This window comes from Vigna angularis, chromosome 5 (assembly GCF_016808095.1).
Source record: "Vigna angularis cultivar LongXiaoDou No.4 chromosome 5, ASM1680809v1, whole genome shotgun sequence".
In the NCBI taxonomy this organism is placed as follows: Eukaryota; Viridiplantae; Streptophyta; class Magnoliopsida; order Fabales; family Fabaceae; genus Vigna; species Vigna angularis.
In genome coordinates, this window is record NC_068974.1 from 33,629,607 (window position 1) to 33,651,883 (window position 22,277).

General features: G+C 33.4%; 2 protein-coding genes and 1 long non-coding RNA gene across 4 annotated transcripts; 2 read left to right on the forward strand and 1 right to left on the reverse strand.

The window, feature by feature from the left end:
• Window positions 1-677: 677 nt before the first annotated feature.
• LOC108322023 (P-loop NTPase domain-containing protein LPA1 homolog 1) lies at window positions 678-6,040 on the reverse strand. 2 transcript variants are annotated; one of them, XM_052878499.1, is made up of 8 exons: window positions 5,897-6,040; window positions 5,592-5,731; window positions 3,864-4,198; window positions 3,153-3,234; window positions 2,570-2,995; window positions 1,739-2,476; window positions 1,493-1,603; window positions 678-1,264 (listed from the first exon to the last, which is right to left on the reverse strand). In XM_052878499.1, exons 2-8 carry the CDS (start codon window positions 5,724-5,726, stop codon window positions 893-895), a joined length of 2,199 nt encoding a protein of 732 aa, XP_052734459.1. In that variant the 5' UTR covers window positions 5,727-5,731; window positions 5,897-6,040; the 3' UTR covers window positions 678-892. The 2 variants fall into 2 exon arrangements, with proteins under 2 accessions (XP_052734459.1, XP_017409456.1); XM_017553967.2 differs by having other exon boundaries at window positions 5,857-6,030.
• Window positions 6,041-17,146: 11,106 nt separating this feature from the next.
• LOC128196732 (uncharacterized) lies at window positions 17,147-18,759 on the forward strand. Its single transcript, XM_052878245.1, has 2 exons — window positions 17,147-18,332; window positions 18,695-18,759. Exons 1-2 carry the CDS (start codon window positions 17,147-17,149, stop codon window positions 18,757-18,759), a joined length of 1,251 nt encoding a protein of 416 aa, XP_052734205.1.
• A 15-nt stretch (window positions 18,760-18,774) lies between these two features.
• On the forward strand, window positions 18,775-21,725 carry LOC128196538 (uncharacterized). Its single transcript, XR_008248953.1, has 2 exons — window positions 18,775-19,649; window positions 21,443-21,725. It is a non-coding gene; the product is annotated as an uncharacterized LOC128196538 (long non-coding RNA).
• The last annotated feature ends 552 nt before the right edge of the window (window positions 21,726-22,277 follow it).

Here is a 22,277-nt window from a genome sequence, read left to right on the forward strand (position 1 = left end):
ATTTTAATAATCGTTCCCATTCAAATCTGCAATTCTTCAAAACCTGTTTCTCGATTGACCATTTTTTATTCAATCAAATTGATAAGTTCAAAATAAACACTTTTTGGGTTTTTTTTTTCTCTAAACCCTGTTTCTGTCGTTGTGAAGGTCAGAAATGGCGTTATGTTAAAGTACAAGACTTTGACGAGCCACTTACTCTTATTTATCACATTGATCTAGAGGAAGTCAGATTGAATAAACAATATATTATTTATATCTGAAACAAATACTTGGATGATAGAGAAATATACATGAATATTTACTGATTTAAAATTATTTCAGAATAAAAAAATTAAAACCTGTACAAAAATCTTATTTTAGCCGCGGTTGACTAAACTAATGACAGTTTGAAATGCTGTTTTTCGGCCTTTGGGCCGTCGTCTCGACTAAAAGAAAGTCATAACCTGATAAGTTATTAAAGACAATTTTAACAACCATGATTACATAAAAATACTGCCTATATAAATTGTAAACCATGATTGATAGAAAAACACGAATATAACCAAATAAATAACATTTTTTGTGCGATACTATCTAATTATATATACGAGTCTTTTATACTAAAATGCTTAAAAGAAATATTTAAAGCAAATCATAATAAGGGCGACGTTGTGTAGGTTATAGCAGAGATGGTTGACTTCACGAATTCAATACTCTATATACATCCTCAGAAAAATGTTCAAGAACAATTTGAAAACATAAGTTCATCCATATGAAGCAAAGAAATAACTGGAAGATGACTAAGGTTTTGGACGCTCTACTATTTACACGAGACATCATCGTAAGACAGTTAAGAAAATGCACCAAAAAAATCAAAATGATTTAGTTGTTGCGTTGAAGAGGGAATGTGATGCTACCTCTGAGGAGCACCAGAAAGGATAGGATCATTCATTGCTGGTCTGTGTTTTCCTAATGCAGGAATACTAAGGGAACGTGTTCTTAATTTGGCTTTCCTCTCGTTCTTTTCAACGAGCAGAGAAGAATAAGAGCATTGCGGCTCAGGAACTGCCACTGGCTCACTTCTACTTCTATAGAAAAGATCCAGGTTTCGACGATACCTGTTTCCCCCATGCATTTTGCTTCCTAACTCCCCGCCAACAAGACCAACCTTACTCCTAAACTCATCATCATCGTCCGACCAATACCCATTCTCCACCACGTCTTGCATTGCAAGATCATCATACTCCTCATCAGATTTTGTTGATTCCTCGTCAACTGATCCTACCTGAATAGTAAAAAAACATTAAAAAAGATCCAGATATTGTTTATGTCGGAGATCAAAACCTGTGATGTTAACTAAATTAAGGTATGCAGGTTAAAGACAACCTTATAAGTCGATTCATGGAAAACAACATCGATGAATATTGCTTTTGATAAATGAAACCAAGATTTGAAATTCTTCTATAGATTAAATTCCATCGCATAGAAATAGATAAAAGCACAAAGTCTATACCTCTTCGTGGGCATGTTTGTCGGGCTCATCACTGAAATCTTCATCACTTCCAACCTCAGGTTGATCGTCAATCTCCTCATCACTACCATGCACTGAGAAGTCCTCTTTGAGCTAAAACAACACAAAAAATCGTAAACAACTGATAGAATGATTTTGGTCTTATCCAATTTTTGCACCATTGACAATAACAAACCCTTATTCTGATATTGAACATAGATTAGTTTACAAAAAAATGTTCGAGTTTACCTCTTTTGAAGCGACATCTGACATCCTTGGTGAGCTACAGCAAGAGGATACATATCTACTACCGGTATCAGTTCCATCGGCTCTAGACTCATCTACACTTCCAGCACGACTAGTGCCACCATCACTGGGCCAAGCACTGATTCCATAAAGACCAAACTGAAGATTTACCGGTTCTGCCTTCCCAATTCTTAACGGACCATACATTGGATGACAAATTCCATTCTCTGGTCCATGGCACCATACAGGCTTCCCATTACTGTCAACTAAATTAACAGGCCAAGCCCTTGCTACAGACCCATCAGTATTAACAAGAGCCATTAGATTCCTTGAAGAGCCTTGTCTTTGGATCAACTGAAGCATTCCTTTGGCGGTCAAAGCATTTGCGGAACATTGATTTCTATATTCCTCATAAACAACTGACACAGTATTTCTAACAGGATCATATAGCTGTTCTCCCGTCTCACGCTTTCTAAGACAACTGAATACAGTCGCATGGATGGCTGCCACGCTCTTGTCAACATTTGTGTTATTTATTTTGGGAACGAAATGCTTTTCAGCACGCTTGCAGAGATAATCCTGGATTGTTCTGATGTTTCTAATATACTTCACATACTTGTTTTTAGCTGGATCCAGTGTCATATACTTCGCACGTACAGCAAATCTCTCCAAGTGTTTGTCCTCGTTTGTAATGTGTATCATGAACGGTATGATTGAAGGATGTTTTTTCATAAGTCCCATCTGCACGAGAATTTAAGAATTTAGAATGAAACATAAATTGGCATCAATAAGAAAAGAAATAGAGAAGGACAAAATAACGGAAATCCAACATACAACAAAGTTGAGGCTCAAGTGAACACCCTCGACAACTACAGACTCTTTTCGTTCTTCCCATGCCGTGATGAGCCTATCAAGACTATCAATCACCATCTCACTCTGTGCCTTGAATCCTTCAATAGCCATTTGTTTGGGACTTAGCAGTTCAGTAGGAGCAGGGTTAGTCTCTGACATCCTATTATCAGATTTGCTAGAATTGTTACCCTCAGTTGCTTCATCCTTCGGAAGTGAATGTGACACACCAGCCAGCTTTTTTGCTTTCCTTCTGGCCTTTGCTGCTGCAACAGCGACAGGGTCCAAACACTCCCCAGCATGGTATGTAGAAGCCCACAGCAAGGGGTTTTCTTTCTCATTAGCAAAACTTCTCATCATGTGCCTAATGGAATCAGTTGATACCACTGTCGTGATTCCCAACCTACCACCCTGAAGAAGATAAAAATAATAGTTATTGAACTCTAAGGCATAAATACTACTCAGTTTTAACTTACCGACTTGCATATTCTACAACAATATATAAGCAAAACCTAGATTATCTTTTTTGCATTTTGAAAAACAAACAACTGTTTCTCTGTCAAAATACCAGCAATGCAGACAACGTGGATTTGCCACAGCCACTTGTACCACACAATAGCACTGTCACAGACTCTTTGCGCTCACGGATCCTAAAACCAAACAAAACAGTTCAAGTTGACCCACATTCTGAAAAAAACCACATTCTGAAAAACCAACTCGTGATATGTATAGCATTCGGGTAAAATCATATGCGAAAGAAATATCACATATCAAAATGCTGCCATGCTGTGTGCTTTTCTTCATATTATAGATCGATAATTCACTCAGAATAGGGAATCAAAAGGGGGCAATTGAACTTCCAGTCCAAAGATCCTGGTTTTCAACATGGAAATAAGACCAATAGTGCAAGAAGAAAATGTTTACTAAAACAAATTCTAGAAAACGAATAGATATTATTTTAACCAGGTCACTGGAACCAAATCAGTATGCAAGATCATTTTGAATGTTCTTGAAATCAGTAAATCAACATTTTATGGTAGATATCCGTTGACATTTTCAAAAGCCATACAGCAGCATAATGTCCAAAGAAAAATGCCTAATAAAATGAATGTAATCCAATCTCAATAAATACATCATGCAAAGTAAGAACACGGTAACAATTACCCAAAAATCTTGATCAATAAATCATATCACTTAACAGATTACTACAGGAGCTCATATGCTACATCTGGTTCAAATTACTTTTGCACTTGAATTAGCGAGTAATATGATGCAATACCTGCAGGCTAAGACCAAGTCTGCTCTCTGGTTAGGACCCACATACTTGTACTCTGACAGGGAATCACAGACAATATCTAGAAAATTTTCTCGTCGGATGAATGCAGATGTGCGCCTTTTGTACAACTCAAAAGGTACACTTTTAAATTTATAATCTTTCCCAGAAAGCAATTGGTTGCGTAAGTCAGCTATATCCAGGCCAGCATCAGCATCATGACCCTCTTTCTTCAAAGGATTACCCTTGAAAGCATCAAAAGCTGATAAAGCCTCTATTTCTGGCTGCAAAATATCAGTAGAATTTGCTTTCCTTGTGAGTTCAAAAACTCTTTGGCTGATCTGATACGAGGAAAATGAAAAACATGGTCAGAATAGTTTGTAGAAAAATTCAGATGATATATGCAGTTTCTGCCCAAGACATATAAGAATTGGCTAATAGAAGTCCGTTAAAAGATGCCACAAACAAATAGCAAAACAAAGCAAACATTGCATATCAAATATTCGTGTCTACCATATGGGTGTCAAATAATCTTCAAACATAAACCAATACCTCTAGCAGTTTGCCTCATACAATATATTTTACTTTGTTTTTTGAATATTTCTTCCAATACCCGCGTGGTACCTCAATATTTAGTAGACAGACAATAACATTTTTATTTTATTAAGATGCAAGCAATAGCTAATCTAATATTAATAACAATGCTGTACCGTGTAATTTTGAGAAGTGGCCAAATGTTGTATCCACAGTCCATACTAGGTTGACCTTTCCAAAAAGAAACAAGGATTTTCCAATTGAAAATGTTCTTTTATAACTGAATAAAGATAACCCGCCATGGTCCATATAATTTGGAACTTTTCATACTTAAGTTGGAAAGGTAAAACATGTTTTTTTATCAAATAAGGACCAACTAATGATTGGTGATATATCTCTTCTTTCCAAGTTGAACTTAGCAAGGGGAATAAGATTCAAACCCTATTTCATTCAAATGGAAAAAGGATTTCAAAACAAAATGACTGGTAATCTACTTCGTAAATTCAATTATTTTTTAAAATTATGTATTAAATTCTAAGTATCAAATTTTTTATCGATAATCGATCTCTGAGAAAAATTTGAGTAGTTATGTTTAATAGAATCTTCTCTCATTTAATTTCAACTAATTGAGAGAAACCTGATTGGTTATCTTTGATAGAATCTTCTCTCTCAATCATGGGATTTCATTCTGAGTACAATAATAGGTCACCTACAATGCATCATCTATTACCAAAACACAATTAAAAAAAAAGAATATATTAAAAATAGGCTGAATTTTACACGCATGATAACCCTTTTCAGTCTCCAATCTCCATACGCAGTTGAATCAAGAAAGCAAGAACCAAATGAAACGCAGTCAAACGAACGGAAAAGAAGACAAAACCTCCCAAGACGTTATTCACGTCGTGGACTACGGGCAAAGCTAAAGAACAAACAGGTCAAACCACCTCGGTCAACAAGGTAACAACGACCCCTTCCCCATCCAAAAAAACAAAAAAAAAAAAACCTCAAAACTCCCACAAGAACCCCTCAAATCCAGAACCTGACACAGATCACAAACCTAAAATCTTGAAAATTATTATATTGTCGAAATACCAGACGTATTGATAATCATGAGACATAAAGAAACATATCTATGAATTACAAATAAGAATTGAAAAAAGAAAAAAAAAACAGAAAAAAGAAAAGTGAGAGGTTTACCTTGAAGGCGTGACGGGCCTTGCACCCCATAAGCTGGAGCGTGCTCTGAAGAACGGGGCGCGTGTAGCGAAAGGACTCTTTCTTTTGCGCGTCATCCACCACCACTATGTACAGTATCTTCCCCACCTCACCCATCGCACCTACAGATTGTTCATCCATTCAAAACAAAAGCACAACAAAAGACAACCAAAAACAAATGTGCCCGACATTTATGCGATCGGGCCCACACGAAAGGAACTTTAACAGCAACGCAAGAGAGAAAAACCGTGGAGGCGACAACAACGACAATGTCGATGAAACAATACAAGGTTATTGAAAAGGAAGCCTAGGGCATGGATTTTCCTCCGCCATTGTTTGACGATGAATGGATTGAACGGTGCGGCATTCTGGTATGTCCAATTCACTCTCGCCTCCCTTATTCTCACGATACCACTCTATTTCTCTCTCTATTTTCAATTTAAATAGCAGATCCAGGTTTTCCAAATGACGGATTTGCCCTCTTTTCTTCCGCGAATTTCTTTTGCCGCGTTATTATTTTTATTATTATTATTTTTTCGGAATCTCACCGATAAACCCATTGGTCCCCTTCACCTCCTTCAGTATCACCATGTTCAATTACATCAATAGTCCTATCCCATATCCCACGTTAATTATATCAATCACCTCTTTTCTAACTACTATAAAACTCACATATATTTTATGCATATTCAAATAATGTAATAATATATTAAAGTAACTTCTATCAAATTTATATATACTTTTCCTTTTATGGTTACATAATTACAAATTATATTCATTAAAATTTTGTTCTTATATGTAATTTTAGATTGTTTAAAATGGCTCAAATAAAAAATTATTTGTTTTTCTTGTCATATTTCCAACTGATGAATTACCAATTAAAGAAATACATTTCCATGTCAAACGATGGAATCTGTCTGGAATAAATCTCAATATTCAACTGAACTATTTTCATCCATCATTAGCAGAATTGATGCTCATGATTAAAAAGTACATAGTTTAATTATACATCAGTTTTTTTTATTCAACGAAAATTTAATATTTTTTGTGTGTACTATGGAATAGGTGTATAAAACATCCGATATATTCTCGTCAGTAATTTTAATTTATTAAGAAGTGATAACGAAACGTATTTATTGTTAATGAAGAATAAAAGGTTTTTTTGATGAAAAACATTTAGGTTAATAATAATAATAATAAATAAGAAGAAGAAAGATAAGTGAATACATGCATTTATAAGATTTTTTGTCTCCATAAATAAAACTAAACAAACAATCAGAATCTTTATGCGAATTTAATTCATAAGTATTTAATTAACATACCCATATTATAATCCAGTATTTAATCAACATAATCGCTAAATGTGTTGAATTACAAGACTCGGCATATATATAATAATGGAAACGTAATTTAAATTATAATCAAAATGTAATTCCAATTAGAATATATTTCAGATATGAATACGTTGAAGTTAATATATTATTCTTATAAAAGAAAAAAAAAAGAGGATATATATTTCGTTCTAATTATATTCACGTCTCCTGACCAAAATAAAAAAAGTTATACTAACTTAAATTCAAGTAATAAATTAATCAGACTCCTTTATTCATCATACATAAAAAAATGTGTCACGTAATATATGCATATATAGTTAAATATATAGTTATTATTAGTAAAAAAATTATTTTCTATAATTAATTATATTTATTTATTTATTTTAAATTCTACTAATTTCTACATGTATCAAATATTAATTAAAACTAAAATATTTAATAAAATCAATAACTGAAGTAAAAGTAGTTAATTTTTTTAAATATAAAAATGTAATATTTTTAGTTATAAGTTAATAAATATAATTTACATGTGTAAAAAATAGATAATGGACTATACATTTACAATATAAAATTATTTTATACGTATTTTTAATAAAGATTAAATATGTTTTTAATCTTTATAATTTATATGAAATTGAAATTTTTATTTCACATCTTTTGATTTTTAAATTAGAAAAAAATATAGTTATTTTAGCATGATTAAATTATATTTGTTTGAAGTGTCAAACAATGTTTTAAATTGATATTTAAATTCCTTTTATATTGTTTGACTTAAATATTAATCAGAAACTTTATTTAATATCTAAAACATTAACAACATTTAATTAAAAGAAGATATATTTATTTTCAAAATTTATGAATTTGTATGTATTAAAATTTAAAATAATGAATTCAAATTTTGCATTGAATTACAAACATAGTTACCTTTAAAAAAAACATTTTCACAATAAATATTTTAAAAATTATATCAATAATGTATTTGTTTTCATTGAATGACGGTGTTAAGTTTGTTGTAAAATTCATACTCTGTACAATCTAAACTCTTTTTCTTGAACGTTATTTTATTTTATAATTATTATTTTTCAATATTCTAACATTATGTTTGAAGCATGTTACTTTAAGAAGCAGAAGAAGTTGACTAAGTAAATATAACAAATAAATAAAGAACGGTTCCTATATGTCTGCGTTTGTCAAAGAAGAAGGAACCTTTTTTCTCTCCGGTTAGGTGACTGCTAATTAAAACGCAACTTCAACCTATTATTACACTCCTTTCCTTATTTTAATGGTTTTATTTTCAACTGGGCTTTGTTTTAGATAAACTGAAACTCAAATTTTAAACTTCAAATATTAGATTTATTAATCACAGATTAATTAATAAATAATAAACCTTTTCAAATAGTACAGCTTTTAATTTTTTTTTTATAAAAAAGAGAAACATATCCCGAAGGATTGACTACTGAAACAATTATTAAAATAACTGAATTAGTCTCTAATCTTTTATTTGTTTAGCATTTTAATTTTTTCTTAATTTTCTTTTTTATGGAGATGAAAAAAAAAACAATAATAATAATTGTATTCACATATGGAAACATGATTTTTTTATGTGACAATTTGTCAGATAATTTTCTTAAATTTAAATATCTCAATTTGATATTTTAACAAATAAAAAATAACTAACCTTTATCAGTTACTTTTTAAAAATTTAAATATTTCAATTTAACATCTCAATCTATCCAAAATATATATATATATATATATATATATATATAAATAATCTCGTGTATTAAATTTTAATTGACAAAAATAATTTCATATATTATAAATTTTAAGTTTTAAGGTTAAAGATATTTGAATAATTTTTTATTTTAGTTTTTTTAAATTAAAAATAAAAATTGTTAAAATATTCTTATGTTTAAAGTATTTTTTTGGAAATAAAATTTATTTTCAACTAAAATTTGATACATCAGCAAACTATATATATATATATATATATATATATATATATATATATATATATATATATATATATATATATATATATATATATGACTCTTGTTAACACAAAAAATATTCACTATTAATTTTTGTAAAATAAAAAAAAGCCTATATTTGAAAAAAAAAATTTCCTACATTCTGCTTTTTAATTATCTTAGAGCTTATTTGAAATATAAAAGTAAATTAGAATAATAAAACAACGGTGGAAACCATTTTTCTATATTCTTTATTGAATCTACTTAACTTGCTAGAAACCTGACTAAACATTGAAATTTTAGATTATTCTTTTCTTTTAAATATGAACTAAAACTGATGTAGCCCCTTTCGAGAAGATGAAAAAAGTCAAATTTATCCAGAATCAGATCTATTGTCATTGTTTAGATTTCTTACTAATGGTTGAACGTGTTTTGATGTTATTTTAATGTATTGATTCTTTTAATTATTTTCACCATTGTATATTTTATCAATCTGTAAACATCTCTCTTAGATAAAACATTTTATAACAGAAAAAAGAAATAAAAGAAAGAGATAATTTTTTTATAAATTTAATTTAATTACAAACGAATGATAAACATATATTTTTGTAAATTAAGTTAAAAAAAAGAATATATTTTACCATTTATAAATTAATTTGTATATAAACTAATTTACTTCCTTCATTTTTCTTTATTTATAAATTGTTCCTAAACCATGTAACGTGCAGTTGATTTTGACGGTGGATAGCGATATATCATATCTATGCAACTTCCTTTTGTCGTATTTCTTGCATGCATATACTGACATTTATCTTCTTTCTTTAATTGCTTTGTCACATTCTATACATACATACATACATACATACATATATATATATATATATATATATATATATATATATATATATATATATATATATATTCAGAGTTAGAACTTGGACTTTGAACGAGCAAGAGAGGAAGATCAGTCTATTAATAGATGAGATAAAAAAAAAACACATGTAAATATCTTCATATTTAACATCTTTTAAAAAATTTATATATTTTAAAATAATATATTTTGCTTTCATCTAATTGAAAAAAATACTAGAAACAAAAGAATATCTTTCATTCTATCCACTAAAGAAACAAAAATGTATTTATTAATCATCTGTCACTAAAATTGTCTTTTAGTATATAGATTTTGTTTGATAAAAGATCGTTATTATATTAAAATACAACTCTATAGTATTATTCCATACTAGTATTGTCGAATATGTATTTGTTTTGATGAAAATTCAAAAATAATTATATTAATATTTTTACTTCTACTAAAAAACTATTATTAACAAATAGCACTGAAAATAAAATGTATCGATTGATTTTTAGTAATGTAAGTTATGCGAGTTATGTAAGTATCCATTTTGTATGAGTTTAGAGAAAGGTTTGACGAATAAATAATTTAACAAATTTATAAATAAAAAACTAAATAAGTTTTTATTCTTTAAAACATTCTTATCTTTATAATCTATTCATTATAACATATGTTATGTGAAATATATTCTTTTTTTAATTAGCATAAATTTTTCTTTTTCTCTCAGATTTCAAGATTTTTTCATGCATTGGTTGAGATTCATTTTTGTATGTGTCCTAATATTTGTTAATCAGGTTACTAAAATGTAAGTTAGGAGTTTTCTAACTTTTTGTTATTTTTTATGTGGCTGAAATGAAGCGTATAAAATTTTATGGTAAGGAAAGTAAACTGAAGTTATGAAGTTAAGTTTTATAGGAAATTGCGAATTCTTACTTAGATACTCTGTAAAATGAACTGGGATTAATATTAAATATACTTTGATGATGAATTTGTAATATTGAAATAAAAATTGAGTATTTTATAATGAAAGAATGTATATTTTAAATCAAACTAAATTAAGATATGATATATTTTGATTTGTATTAAAGAATAAATGTTTAGAACTAAAGTGGGTGAAACAATATGCTCAACAAATAATAAATATCGCTAGATGAAGTTTTAATTTGACTCTGATATTATGTTAAGAAATGGATTTTAAACCTAACTCAATCCCATAACGTAAGACTTCCAACAAAGAATGTTCAAATAGTGACATTTTAATGTTTTAATACAACATTTGCTCAAATGTCCAACCAATCACTTAAGTGATAGAGCTCCATGATTTAAATCATAGTTTATAATTTGAGGAAGAAAAATGTAAAGATAATTATCTCTTCTTTTGAGGAATTAGAAACCTAAATACTTTTTAGATGCTCAAGCAAATGACTGACTGAATCAATTGTTCTTTTTGTGAGGTTTTTGTTGTTCAAATTATAAATGATAAATCAGACAAGAGATAATACATAACAACTCTCTCTCCATTAAGAATATAACATTAAACCTCATGAGTGTCACTAAGCGACATTAAGAAAATCAAATAACTTTCCATTATCAAGTGAAGAATGTTAATCAAGCGAGAATGTTGTACTAAAGTAACATCAATGTTTAAATTCCTTTGTTTCAATGGTGTGTTTAAATTATATAAATCCTTTTGCACAATTGGTTAAATGTTATATATGTTTATGAGATGGATATGATAATTAAATGAGTATAGATTGGTATTGATGTAATTATATTTATAGTTTGAATGAGTTTTGAGTTTAATAAAGTTAGGTGTTATTTGAATTGAATGAGGGACAATAAATACTTAAGGTAATAGTTTAACCTAGTTTATAACTAGTGGTATTAAGTATTACAATCCATTACATAAAGAAAATATCCTAGTGTCATTAATACTTTAAATTATGTAGATTAAGATATTAAGTAGTGGAAAGTTTAAAGAGGTTATTGTATTCAATTCTCTAGTGCATTGCTTTCAGGTTTCTCATAGGTTTTTATATGCTCAAGTTGTTGGTATATAATGAAACCGTTTCTGATACATTTTTTTCAATTATTGTGGTGTCTTTCTTAGTCCTATATATGTTAATATAATAGATATACATGTTTTGATTTTTTTTTTCCTTAGGACTAATGAGCTCCATTAAATATGGAGATTATTAAGGATATCTATTATATTATATCTAGGTATGATGATTTGCTATGATATAATAGTTTATGATTTGCTATGAAATATTTTTATGTTAGCTTATTATTGTTTATTTTTTGTTGTTTGATCATTATGATCAAATACAAGAGTAAATGGAGTTTTGTATCAAAGAAATTGTCCAAAAACTATACAAAGAAATTAAGATAAATATTACATTTTGAAAAATTTTACCTTTTGTATATATTATTTATTTGATGTAAAGTTCAATATTTTGTATATAATAGGTAAGATATTGTCTTTTAAGTTAAGTTTTAAATGAATAAAGACGTGGAAGCGTTAGACGTTTATTCTTTATCTTATTAAAAATTCTATCTATCTACAATTTTTTGTTTTCTAAATACTTTGAAGTTTAGAGAAGAGTGTGACTGTTGTAATTTTGTTATATTATAACTCTAAAATGAACAAGGTTTTTGTATCATAGTGAGCTTTGGTAAGCAGTTTAGTCCCAACTGAAGATTTTTTTTTTCTCTTTCTTTTTTGGGGTTTTAGTAAATGAGAGATGTTATTGATATAGAGATCCATAGTTGAAAGATTATATGGATATCTATTGGAATTTTTTGTAGTAATAAGTGAACCTTAACTTTACGGATCTACATTACATCTAGGTATGATGATTTAATATTTTACATCTAATAAACATTTTTTAATTGTTAGATATACGATAAGCATGTGATTGTGGAAATAAACTTATATGCATTTATGGATAGAAGATATGTTCATCATATAAGAAATAGTATTGTTTTAAAGCATAGTAGTAGTCTAAATGGTGTTTTGAATGAATTGAAGTATAAACTATAGTTGTTTTTAGTTTCTTTATTAATCTAAATAACATTCCTTTTGAGTTTAATATTACTTAAGCTATAACTCACTAAGCCAGGTTCAATTAATGTGTAATGTTACAATCACCATTCACTATCACTTAATGCTAATGTGGATGTTCATTTTCAAATTGGTATATCTAACTAGTTTAATATAACTCCTAATCTTTTATGTTTTACCTTTGAACTTTGAAAAGTCAAACAAGCAAATACATACTTAATTAACCATATTTGACCACCATAAAGACTATATCAAATATTGATACATTGTACTCATATTAGGATGAAGACTCAAGTTGTTATTTTGACTATCATCCATAAACAACTTTATAAACTCGTTATCAATAAAGAGAAAATCAATTACTTATAGTTTTACCGTTTATTTATCTTGTAATTAATGTGAGATTTCCATAGTTAATCTCATTTTGTCAACGATAAAAATATATGTTAAACATCGCTTGTTATTTTTATTAATGTTGCAGTTTAACATGCAAATACACAGAGGTTAAACTTTACTTTCTTTTACAATAACGATAATAAAATATAAATATATATACATGTATGATTTTATAAATTATAATTCTATGAAATTGTGAAGATGGTTTGATGCAATTAAGGGCGAAAACAGTGGGCATATACGGTAGAAGTGGGAAGCTTGTGATTTAGGAAAAAAGAACGTTGCAGCAACTTCATCGTCAGCATCGTGAATGACACACGTGTGCATTGACACTGTGAAATGGCAACACGTGGGGTAAGTAACAGAAGTAGGGTTGATAGACTCACACGCACACATTTTCATATATTCTAACACCGTTTCATTTTGCGTAGATAAGTTTGAATTCAACGTGGATATCAACTGATTTATTTATTTGTTTACATTTTCAAGTAAGTTTGAATTTATAATGATTTAAATATCAATTTTTATTTAATATTAAAAAAACATAATTAAGTTTCAATCAATTAATCTGTTAATATATTTTTAAATAATTTTTATTAAAAAAAACAACTTCTATTTAAACTGTTATGTTCTTTTTTTCTTTTTCTAATTCATCAATGGAGATTTCTTCTCTTAAGGATGAGTTAATTGATGAATGAGAAAGAATTGAAGAAAAATAAATCCGTTGAAGAGAAGCTTAAACAATAAAATAATAATACAATCATGAAAATATTTTCAATATTTAATAAATTATTTTTCTATAAAAAGTTAATTAAAATGTCTCCAGTTTATTACCTAATTTTTAAATGAAAGACTTTTTTTCAATATTCCTTGCTTTAACTTCCGGGCAGGAACTTTATTATAATGTTATTTTAACTATTATTACTTTAAATAATGGGGAAAAAGAAAAGGAGAACAGGAAAACGAATAAGTTTAGAATAAATTATAATTCTAATAAAAATAAATAAATTTTAAGCCTTATTCAAACTTAAGAAATTTAGCTGTAAAATAAAATGATTGAAATTCAACTTTTTGATATATTGAACTTAAATAAAAGAACGACTTATCGATGTTATTATAATTTTATAATGGAATGATTCTGATACCAATTACATGGAGAGTGAACATGTAAGGACCGTCTATTCTTTGGAAAAGAATAGTGGTGGAGGTGGGCCTCATGTGGGTGGTTACACGTTTCTGGAAGAAGGAGGGGCGGCTGCATTTTTGGAAGTGGGTCTCTCCACCTTTGCTGAACGTGCTCCAAGCACCACCAGGAAGCCTCCATCAGCATTATTTTCTTTTGGGCAGCAAACGTGGTGGTGGGTCTTCCCACTTTGAAAGTGTTCCAGCCACCAAGAAGTGCTCCAAGCACCATCATCACTTACCTTCATAGTGGGATTGAGCACTGAGGATAGAGAAGGGGGACGGCTGAGCTGGCACCAGCAGTGGAGTACACCAATTCCTTTCTTCTTAAAAAGGGAAATCAGGGATTGAAGGAGGTTGGATGCTGCAGCTGGAGAGGAGAGTAAGCTTGCTGCAGACTTGGGAGAAGTGAGGCAGAGGTCGTCCGGCGTTGTAGCTGCAAGCTTGAGGAAGGTAGATTCAAGTGAAGTGTTGGGTGCTACATCCAGAGGTGAGGCAGAGAACGTCCAGAGCTTTACTGAATTCAAGATTTGCTAGGAGGTCTTCAAGAGGTAAGGGGAGTTGGATTTTTGGGATGTTGATAGTGGTTGCATGAGTAGAATGCTGGAAAATTGTGGTTGTATGTATGGTTGGACTGAAATTTATGTATTGATTCATGTATGTAATCGTATATGTTTTTAGAATTGGAAGGAAATTGGAATTTCATAGCTTTCTAGTCTTTTGGAGAAGAAGTGAGGTAGTGATTTTGAGTATTTGGGGTCTAGAGTGTTATTGAGCCTTTGGAACAGTTTCATCCACTGTATTGTGACTTGTTAGAGCCATCAAATTGATCAAAATAGGTGCAAAGTTGTAGAATTGGATTTTGGGTATCTAAGTTGTGAAGATTGGAATTTTGTGGTTGAATTTGAGTATGAATCCCTTAAGAATTGAATAAGGGACGTTTATAATCAATTAGATGAGTCCAACCTAATATAAAACATGAATTTAGGGTGTTAGAAGTTAATAAAAAGGGTTGAAAATGGTAAAACGAGGTTCTGGCCTCAAATCTGCAGAATTCTGCATTCTGCAGAATTCTCGCCCGGGCGCCCCTGTCGCGCCCAGGCGCGAGTGGCACTGGAAACGCCGCGCCCAGTATGTCGCGCTCGAGCGCGAGATGCTGCGGAGCGCGTTCGTCCTTGCAAGTTGAGCGTTCGTCCAAATAGTTGGCGTTCGTCCGAATAGTGAGCGTTCGTCCTTGAGTTGCAAGTTGAGTGTTCGTCCAAATAGTGAGTGAGCGTTCGTCCTTGAGTGCATGTTGAGCGTTCGTCCAAACAGTTAGTTGGCGTTCGTCCGAATAGTTGAGCGTTCGTCCAAATAGTGAGTGAGCGTTCGTCCTTGAGTGCATGTTGAGCGTTCGTCCAAACAGTTAGTTGGCGTTCGTCCGAATAGTTGAGCGTTCGTCCGTGCATGTTGAGCGTTCGTCCAAACAGTTAGTGAGCGTTCGTCCGAATATGGAGCGTTCGTCCAGTGAGTGAGCGTTCGTCCAATAGTGTCCAGTGAATAGTGCTCGTCCAAATAGTATTTTTCAAATATGTTGAATTTTAAGTTCCTTTGCTTTTAAATTGAACTATGTGTAATAATGTTTGGAATATATGCTGTGATGAAATTTACGTGAAAGTATGTGAATATATGAGATATGTTAATTTATTGTGAAAATATAATTGTGAATGTGGACAATGAATTGGAGTATGATTTGGACATCTCGGGGAGAGATGGACGAAAGTGTTATGAGGGGCGTTGTTGTTGTTCTGTATAACTGTAGTGAACTTTGTATTTTGGTCTGTCTATCCCTACACTCAAAGCATTGTTGGTACTCAAGTAGAGGAGAACAATGTAAGTGGTGAGAGTAGAGGGAGGTCCTCGTCTATAGTCTTTGAATTTAGACATAGACAGCTTGGGGGATTTACCTTGCTAGTGTTGGAGAAAGACCAGCTGAACTATGCAAGTGCAAAGACGACTGATAGTTCGACAGTTATACAAATCCGGATGAGTCGTGTGTTGGGAATTTACCTTGTATAGTGTTGGAGAGTGCCAGCTGAACTATGCGAGCGTAAATATGAGTTATGACTTACTCTGCATAGTGTTGGAGTGTGCCAGCTGAACTATGTAGGTGTAAGGATGAGTTGTATGAGGTTATGAGATGTGGTTTATGAGTATGTTTTAATTGTTCCTGTATATGATGACATGAAGTAACTGTGTTGTACTTCTAACATGCTTTTATATCTAGCTCACCCTTGCATTGTTTTTGTTATGTGCTGTTTGGGTATGTGTCTTTGGCGATGATCATCCACTTGGATGGGAGCAGATGTTGTCGCGGAGATTCCTTTGGAGCAAGAGCTGGAGGATACTAAGGTTGCGGAGTAGTCTTCTTAGGAGTTGCCCATCTGAGCACGTGTAGTGTTCGACTCTTTAAGCTATTTAAGTTTGAATTTCCGTTTTCTTTTATTTTTGGATGACTGTAATTTTACATTTAATTACACGTCATGATCCGACTGTTCTCTATATTTGGAATGTTGACGTCTTGATTATGTAATATTTGTTATTATATAATCGGGATGTTACATTAATGGTATCAGAGCAGTTCTTCCTTAGAAACCTGTAGGTTGTGGGTGTGTTTCGTTTATGTTTGTGTACTCTGGTTTCGTGTTGGGAGTTGTGTTGGTTAAGTTGGACTGATAGTCTTTCTTTCTGAACAGAAGATGGCATCTAGATCTCCTCCTCCCTCCGATGTCGATCCGTCTGACTCTAATCAGATGTTGAATGCTGTGCTTCAGGCGTTGCAACAACAAAATGTTACACTAGTTCAGCAGAATTCCATAGCCTTGCAGAATCTGGAAGCTGCAAGAGTGTCTGCTGAGAACGCCAGAGCGTCGGCCGATACCACCCAGAGACAGTTCTTGGATGTGATGACTAGTGGCAGGATTCCCACCGGTCCTTCTTCTTCGGCTGCTCCAACTCAAGAATGGAGTTTGGAAAATTTCTTGCAGCATCATCCCGCCAAGTTTGATGGCAAGTGCTCACCAGATAAAGCCGATCAGTGGCTTCGTGATATGGAGAGAGTCTACAACGCCAAGAGGTGTCCTGATGAAAACAGGTTGTCCTATACTGAGTATCTATTGACTGGAGGGGCAAGCCACTGGTGGAGTAGTGCACAGATGATCTTAGAGGGAACTGGAACCCCTATCACATGGGACTTATTTAAGAAGAAGTTCTATAAGGAATATTTCCCTGACACACTTAGATATGCTAAGGAAGTGGAGTTTTTGGAGCTAGTGCAGGGAAATATGTCGGTATCTGAGTATACTGACCGCTTTAAACATCTTCTTAGATTTAACACCATGAAAGTGGATGAAGAGTGGCAATGCCGCAAGTTCGAAAACGGGTTGCGCGGTGACATCAAGCTCTTGGTGAGAGGTCACCGTCTGAGAGAGTTTCCAGCTCTTGTGGAAATGGCTAGGGATATGGAGAAGACAAAGAATGAATCTGAGAGACAGCAGAGTCGACCTACTAGGAATGGGGGACCATCTGCAACTCGTAATGAAGTCAGCATTAAGAAGACCCCTTATGCTAGACCATCATTTTCTCATGAGTCTAGGGGTTCATCCTATCACCCATCAGTGCAGGCAGGACCAGCCAGCCCATCCGGCATCGTGAGATGTTATACCTGTGGAGGACCTCATTATCGGAACAACTGCCCTATGGGAAGGGGAGCAAAGAAGTGTTTCAAGTGCGGCAAAGAGGGGCATTTTGCTGTAGAATGTACTTCTACAGTAGTACCAAGTTCTCAGGCACAGAGGACTGGTTTGCCTCCACCCAGAGGAGGTAGCAGACCTCCGACAGTAGGCAGAGTCTACGCCTTGGTGGGATCAGAGGCAGTCAGCTCAGGTAATGTTCTCATCTTTAGTTGTTTATTTCTTGGTGTGCCTTTTGTTGTTTCTTTTCGATTGGGTGACAACACACTCCTTCGTATCGAAGGCAGTTGTTGAAAGTTGGGGATGTGTGTAGAAGAGTTAGGCATGGATGTGTTGGTGTCCACACCAACATCAGGATTGTTTGGGACGTCTTTTGTGTGTGTACGTTATCCGATTGTTGTAGATAGACTTCAGTTCAAGGTAGACTTCACCCATTTACCTTTGCAAGGATTAAAAGTATTTCGAGAATGGATTGGCTATCCATCAAGCGCATCCTTATCAACTGTGATGATAAGGAGCTGTCGTTTCCGGATTAAGACAAAAATGTCTTTGCAGATCGGCGTCGTGAAGCAAGACCTCTGGAAGGTGTTAGTTACTTCTTACTGTTATCACCGGTGTAAGCGACTCAAGTTTCGAAGCATGCGGAACGGGAGAGTTGGAGTGTAAAACCTTACAGTAAGTTTCGTGAAGAAGTTTCTGGTTTACCTCCTTCACGTAAGCATGAAGATCACCTTAGGACAATGCTTGACGTTAAGAGGAGATTTGTCAGTTCAAGTGCAACCAGTAAGAATTAAGGACGAACTGTCAAGTGAGTCAAGGTCATCTGGGATGGTAGAACAATCGATTCTACCTGGAAGTTGGAGGTGAGATGAGAGAAACCTACCTCTACTTGTTCTGGTAAAGCTTAATTTTCGAGGACGAAAATTTTTGTTGTTGGGGAGAATGTAAGGACCGTCTATTCTTTGGAAAAGAATAGTGGTGGAGGTGGGCCTCATGTGGGTGGTTACACGTTTCTGGAAGAAGGAGGGGCGGCTGCATTTTTGGAAGTGGGTCTCTCCACCTTTGCTGAACGTGCTCCAAGCACCACCAGGAAGCCTCCATCAGCATTATTTTCTTTTGGGCAGCAAACGTGGTGGTGGGTCTTCCCACTTTGAAAGTGTTCCAGCCACCAAGAAGTGCTCCAAGCACCATCATCACTTACCTTCATAGTGGGATTGAGCACTGAGGATAGAGAAGGGGGACGGCTGAGCTGGCACCAGCAGTGGAGTACACCAATTCCTTTCTTCTTAAAAAGGGAAATCAGGGATTGAAGGAGGTTGGATGCTGCAGCTGGAGAGGAGAGTAAGCTTGCTGCAGACTTGGGAGAAGTGAGGCAGAGGTCGTCCGGCGTTGTAGCTGCAAGCTTGAGGAAGGTAGATTCAAGTGAAGTGTTGGGTGCTACATCCAGAGGTGAGGCAGAGAACGTCCAGAGCTTTACTGAATTCAAGATTTGCTAGGAGGTCTTCAAGAGGTAAGGGGAGTTGGATTTTTGGGATGTTGATAGTGGTTGCATGAGTAGAATGCTGGAAAATTGTGGTTGTATGTATGGTTGGACTGAAATTTATGTATTGATTCATGTATGTAATCGTATATGTTTTTAGAATTGGAAGGAAATTGGAATTTCATAGCTTTCTAGTCTTTTGGAGAAGAAGTGAGGTAGTGATTTTGAGTATTTGGGGTCTAGAGTGTTATTGAGCCTTTGGAACAGTTTCATCCACTGTATTGTGACTTGTTAGAGCCATCAAATTGATCAAAATAGGTGCAAAGTTGTAGAATTGGATTTTGGGTATCTAAGTTGTGAAGATTGGAATTTTGTGGTTGAATTTGAGTATGAATCCCTTAAGAATTGAATAAGGGACGTTTATAATCAATTAGATGAGTCCAACCTAATATAAAACATGAATTTAGGGTGTTAGAAGTTAATAAAAAGGGTTGAAAATGGTAAAACGAGGTTCTGGCCTCAAATCTGCAGAATTCTGCATTCTGCAGAATTCTCGCCCGGGCGCCCCTGTCGCGCCCAGGCGCGAGTGGCACTGGAAACGCCGCGCCCAGTATGTCGCGCTCGAGCGCGAGATGCTGCGGAGCGCGTTCGTCCTTGCAAGTTGAGCGTTCGTCCAAATAGTTGGCGTTCGTCCGAATAGTGAGCGTTCGTCCTTGAGTTGCAAGTTGAGTGTTCGTCCAAATAGTGAGTGAGCGTTCGTCCTTGAGTGCATGTTGAGCGTTCGTCCAAACAGTTAGTTGGCGTTCGTCCGAATAGTTGAGCGTTCGTCCAAATAGTGAGTGAGCGTTCGTCCTTGAGTGCATGTTGAGCGTTCGTCCAAACAGTTAGTTGGCGTTCGTCCGAATAGTTGAGCGTTCGTCCGTGCATGTTGAGCGTTCGTCCAAACAGTTAGTGAGCGTTCCTCCGAATATGGAGCGTTCGTCCAGTGAGTGAGCGTTCGTCCAATAGTGTCCAGTGAATAGTGCTCGTCCAAATAGTATTTTTCAAATATGTTGAATTTTAAGTTCCTTTGCTTTTAAATTGAACTATGTGTAATAATGTTTGGAATATATGCTGTGATGAAATTTACGTGAAAGTATGTGAATATATGAGATATGTTAATTTATTGTGAAAATATAATTGTGAATGTGGACAATGAATTGGAGTATGATTTGGACATCTCGGGGAGAGATGGACGAAAGTGTTATGAGGGGCGTTGTTGTTGTTCTGTATAACTGTAGTGAACTTTGTATTTTGGTCTGTCTATCCCTACACTCAAAGCATTGTTGGTACTCAAGTAGAGGAGAACAATGTAAGTGGTGAGAGTAGAGGGAGGTCCTCGTCTATAGTCTTTGAATTTAGACATAGACAGCTTGGGGGATTTACCTTGCTAGTGTTGGAGAAAGACCAGCTGAACTATGCAAGTGCAAAGACGACTGATAGTTCGACAGTTATACAAATCCGGATGAGTCGTGTGTTGGGAATTTACCTTGTATAGTGTTGGAGAGTGCCAGCTGAACTATGCGAGCGTAAATATGAGTTATGACTTACTCTGCATAGTGTTGGAGTGTGCCAGCTGAACTATGTAGGTGTAAGGATGAGTTGTATGAGGTTATGAGATGTGGTTTATGAGTATGTTTTAATTGTTCCTGTATATGATGACATGAAGTAACTGTGTTGTACTTCTAACATGCTTTTATATCTAGCTCACCCTTGCATTGTTTTTGTTATGTGCTGTTTGGGTATGTGTCTTTGGCGATGATCATCCACTTGGATGGGAGCAGATGTTGTCGCGGAGATTCCTTTGGAGCAAGAGCTGGAGGATACTAAGGTTGCGGAGTAGTCTTCTTAGGAGTTGCCCATCTGAGCACGTGTAGTGTTCGACTCTTTAAGCTATTTAAGTTTGAATTTCCGTTTTCTTTTATTTTTGGATGACTGTAATTTTACATTTAATTACACGTCATGATCCGACTGTTCTCTATATTTGGAATGTTGACGTCTTGATTATGTAATATTTGTTATTATATAATCGGGATGTTACAGAACACATATAAATCCATTTTTGTCAAACCTTCACGAATTTCTTTTTTATATCACTTTCAAAGTGTATTTATTAATCTTACTAATTGTTTCCTCTTTAAACAAGTTTAGGCGCATAGTTAAGTGGTTGAAACTCTTCCGTACAAATAATTAATTAATGTGAAGCAGTAAAAAATGAAAAAACAACCATTCTTAAAATAAATCAAATAAAATTAAAATTATTCACAGTTAAATAAAATAAAAAGAACATATGCTTCTGAACTTTTAGATGAATGAGTCATTGACGCAATTATATTTTTTCGATAAAGAAAAGATATAATTTACGTTATTCAACTTTCTATTCAGACGTGCTTTTAGGATCGTCCAGAAAGAGAAATTTGTTATTTTAATTAGGAGAATATACATTTATGAACATGATGTGCTAAATCAAAAAAGCGCGTTCCGACTACCAAAACCAAAAATACAAAAGAAAAAAACTTCAAAAGTCCGTCTTGGTATAATTATTATCCGCCATTGGTTGACACGGAATTTATTCTAAGCTGTATTTAGTACCTTTTGATTTGGCAACTCCAAATTTGC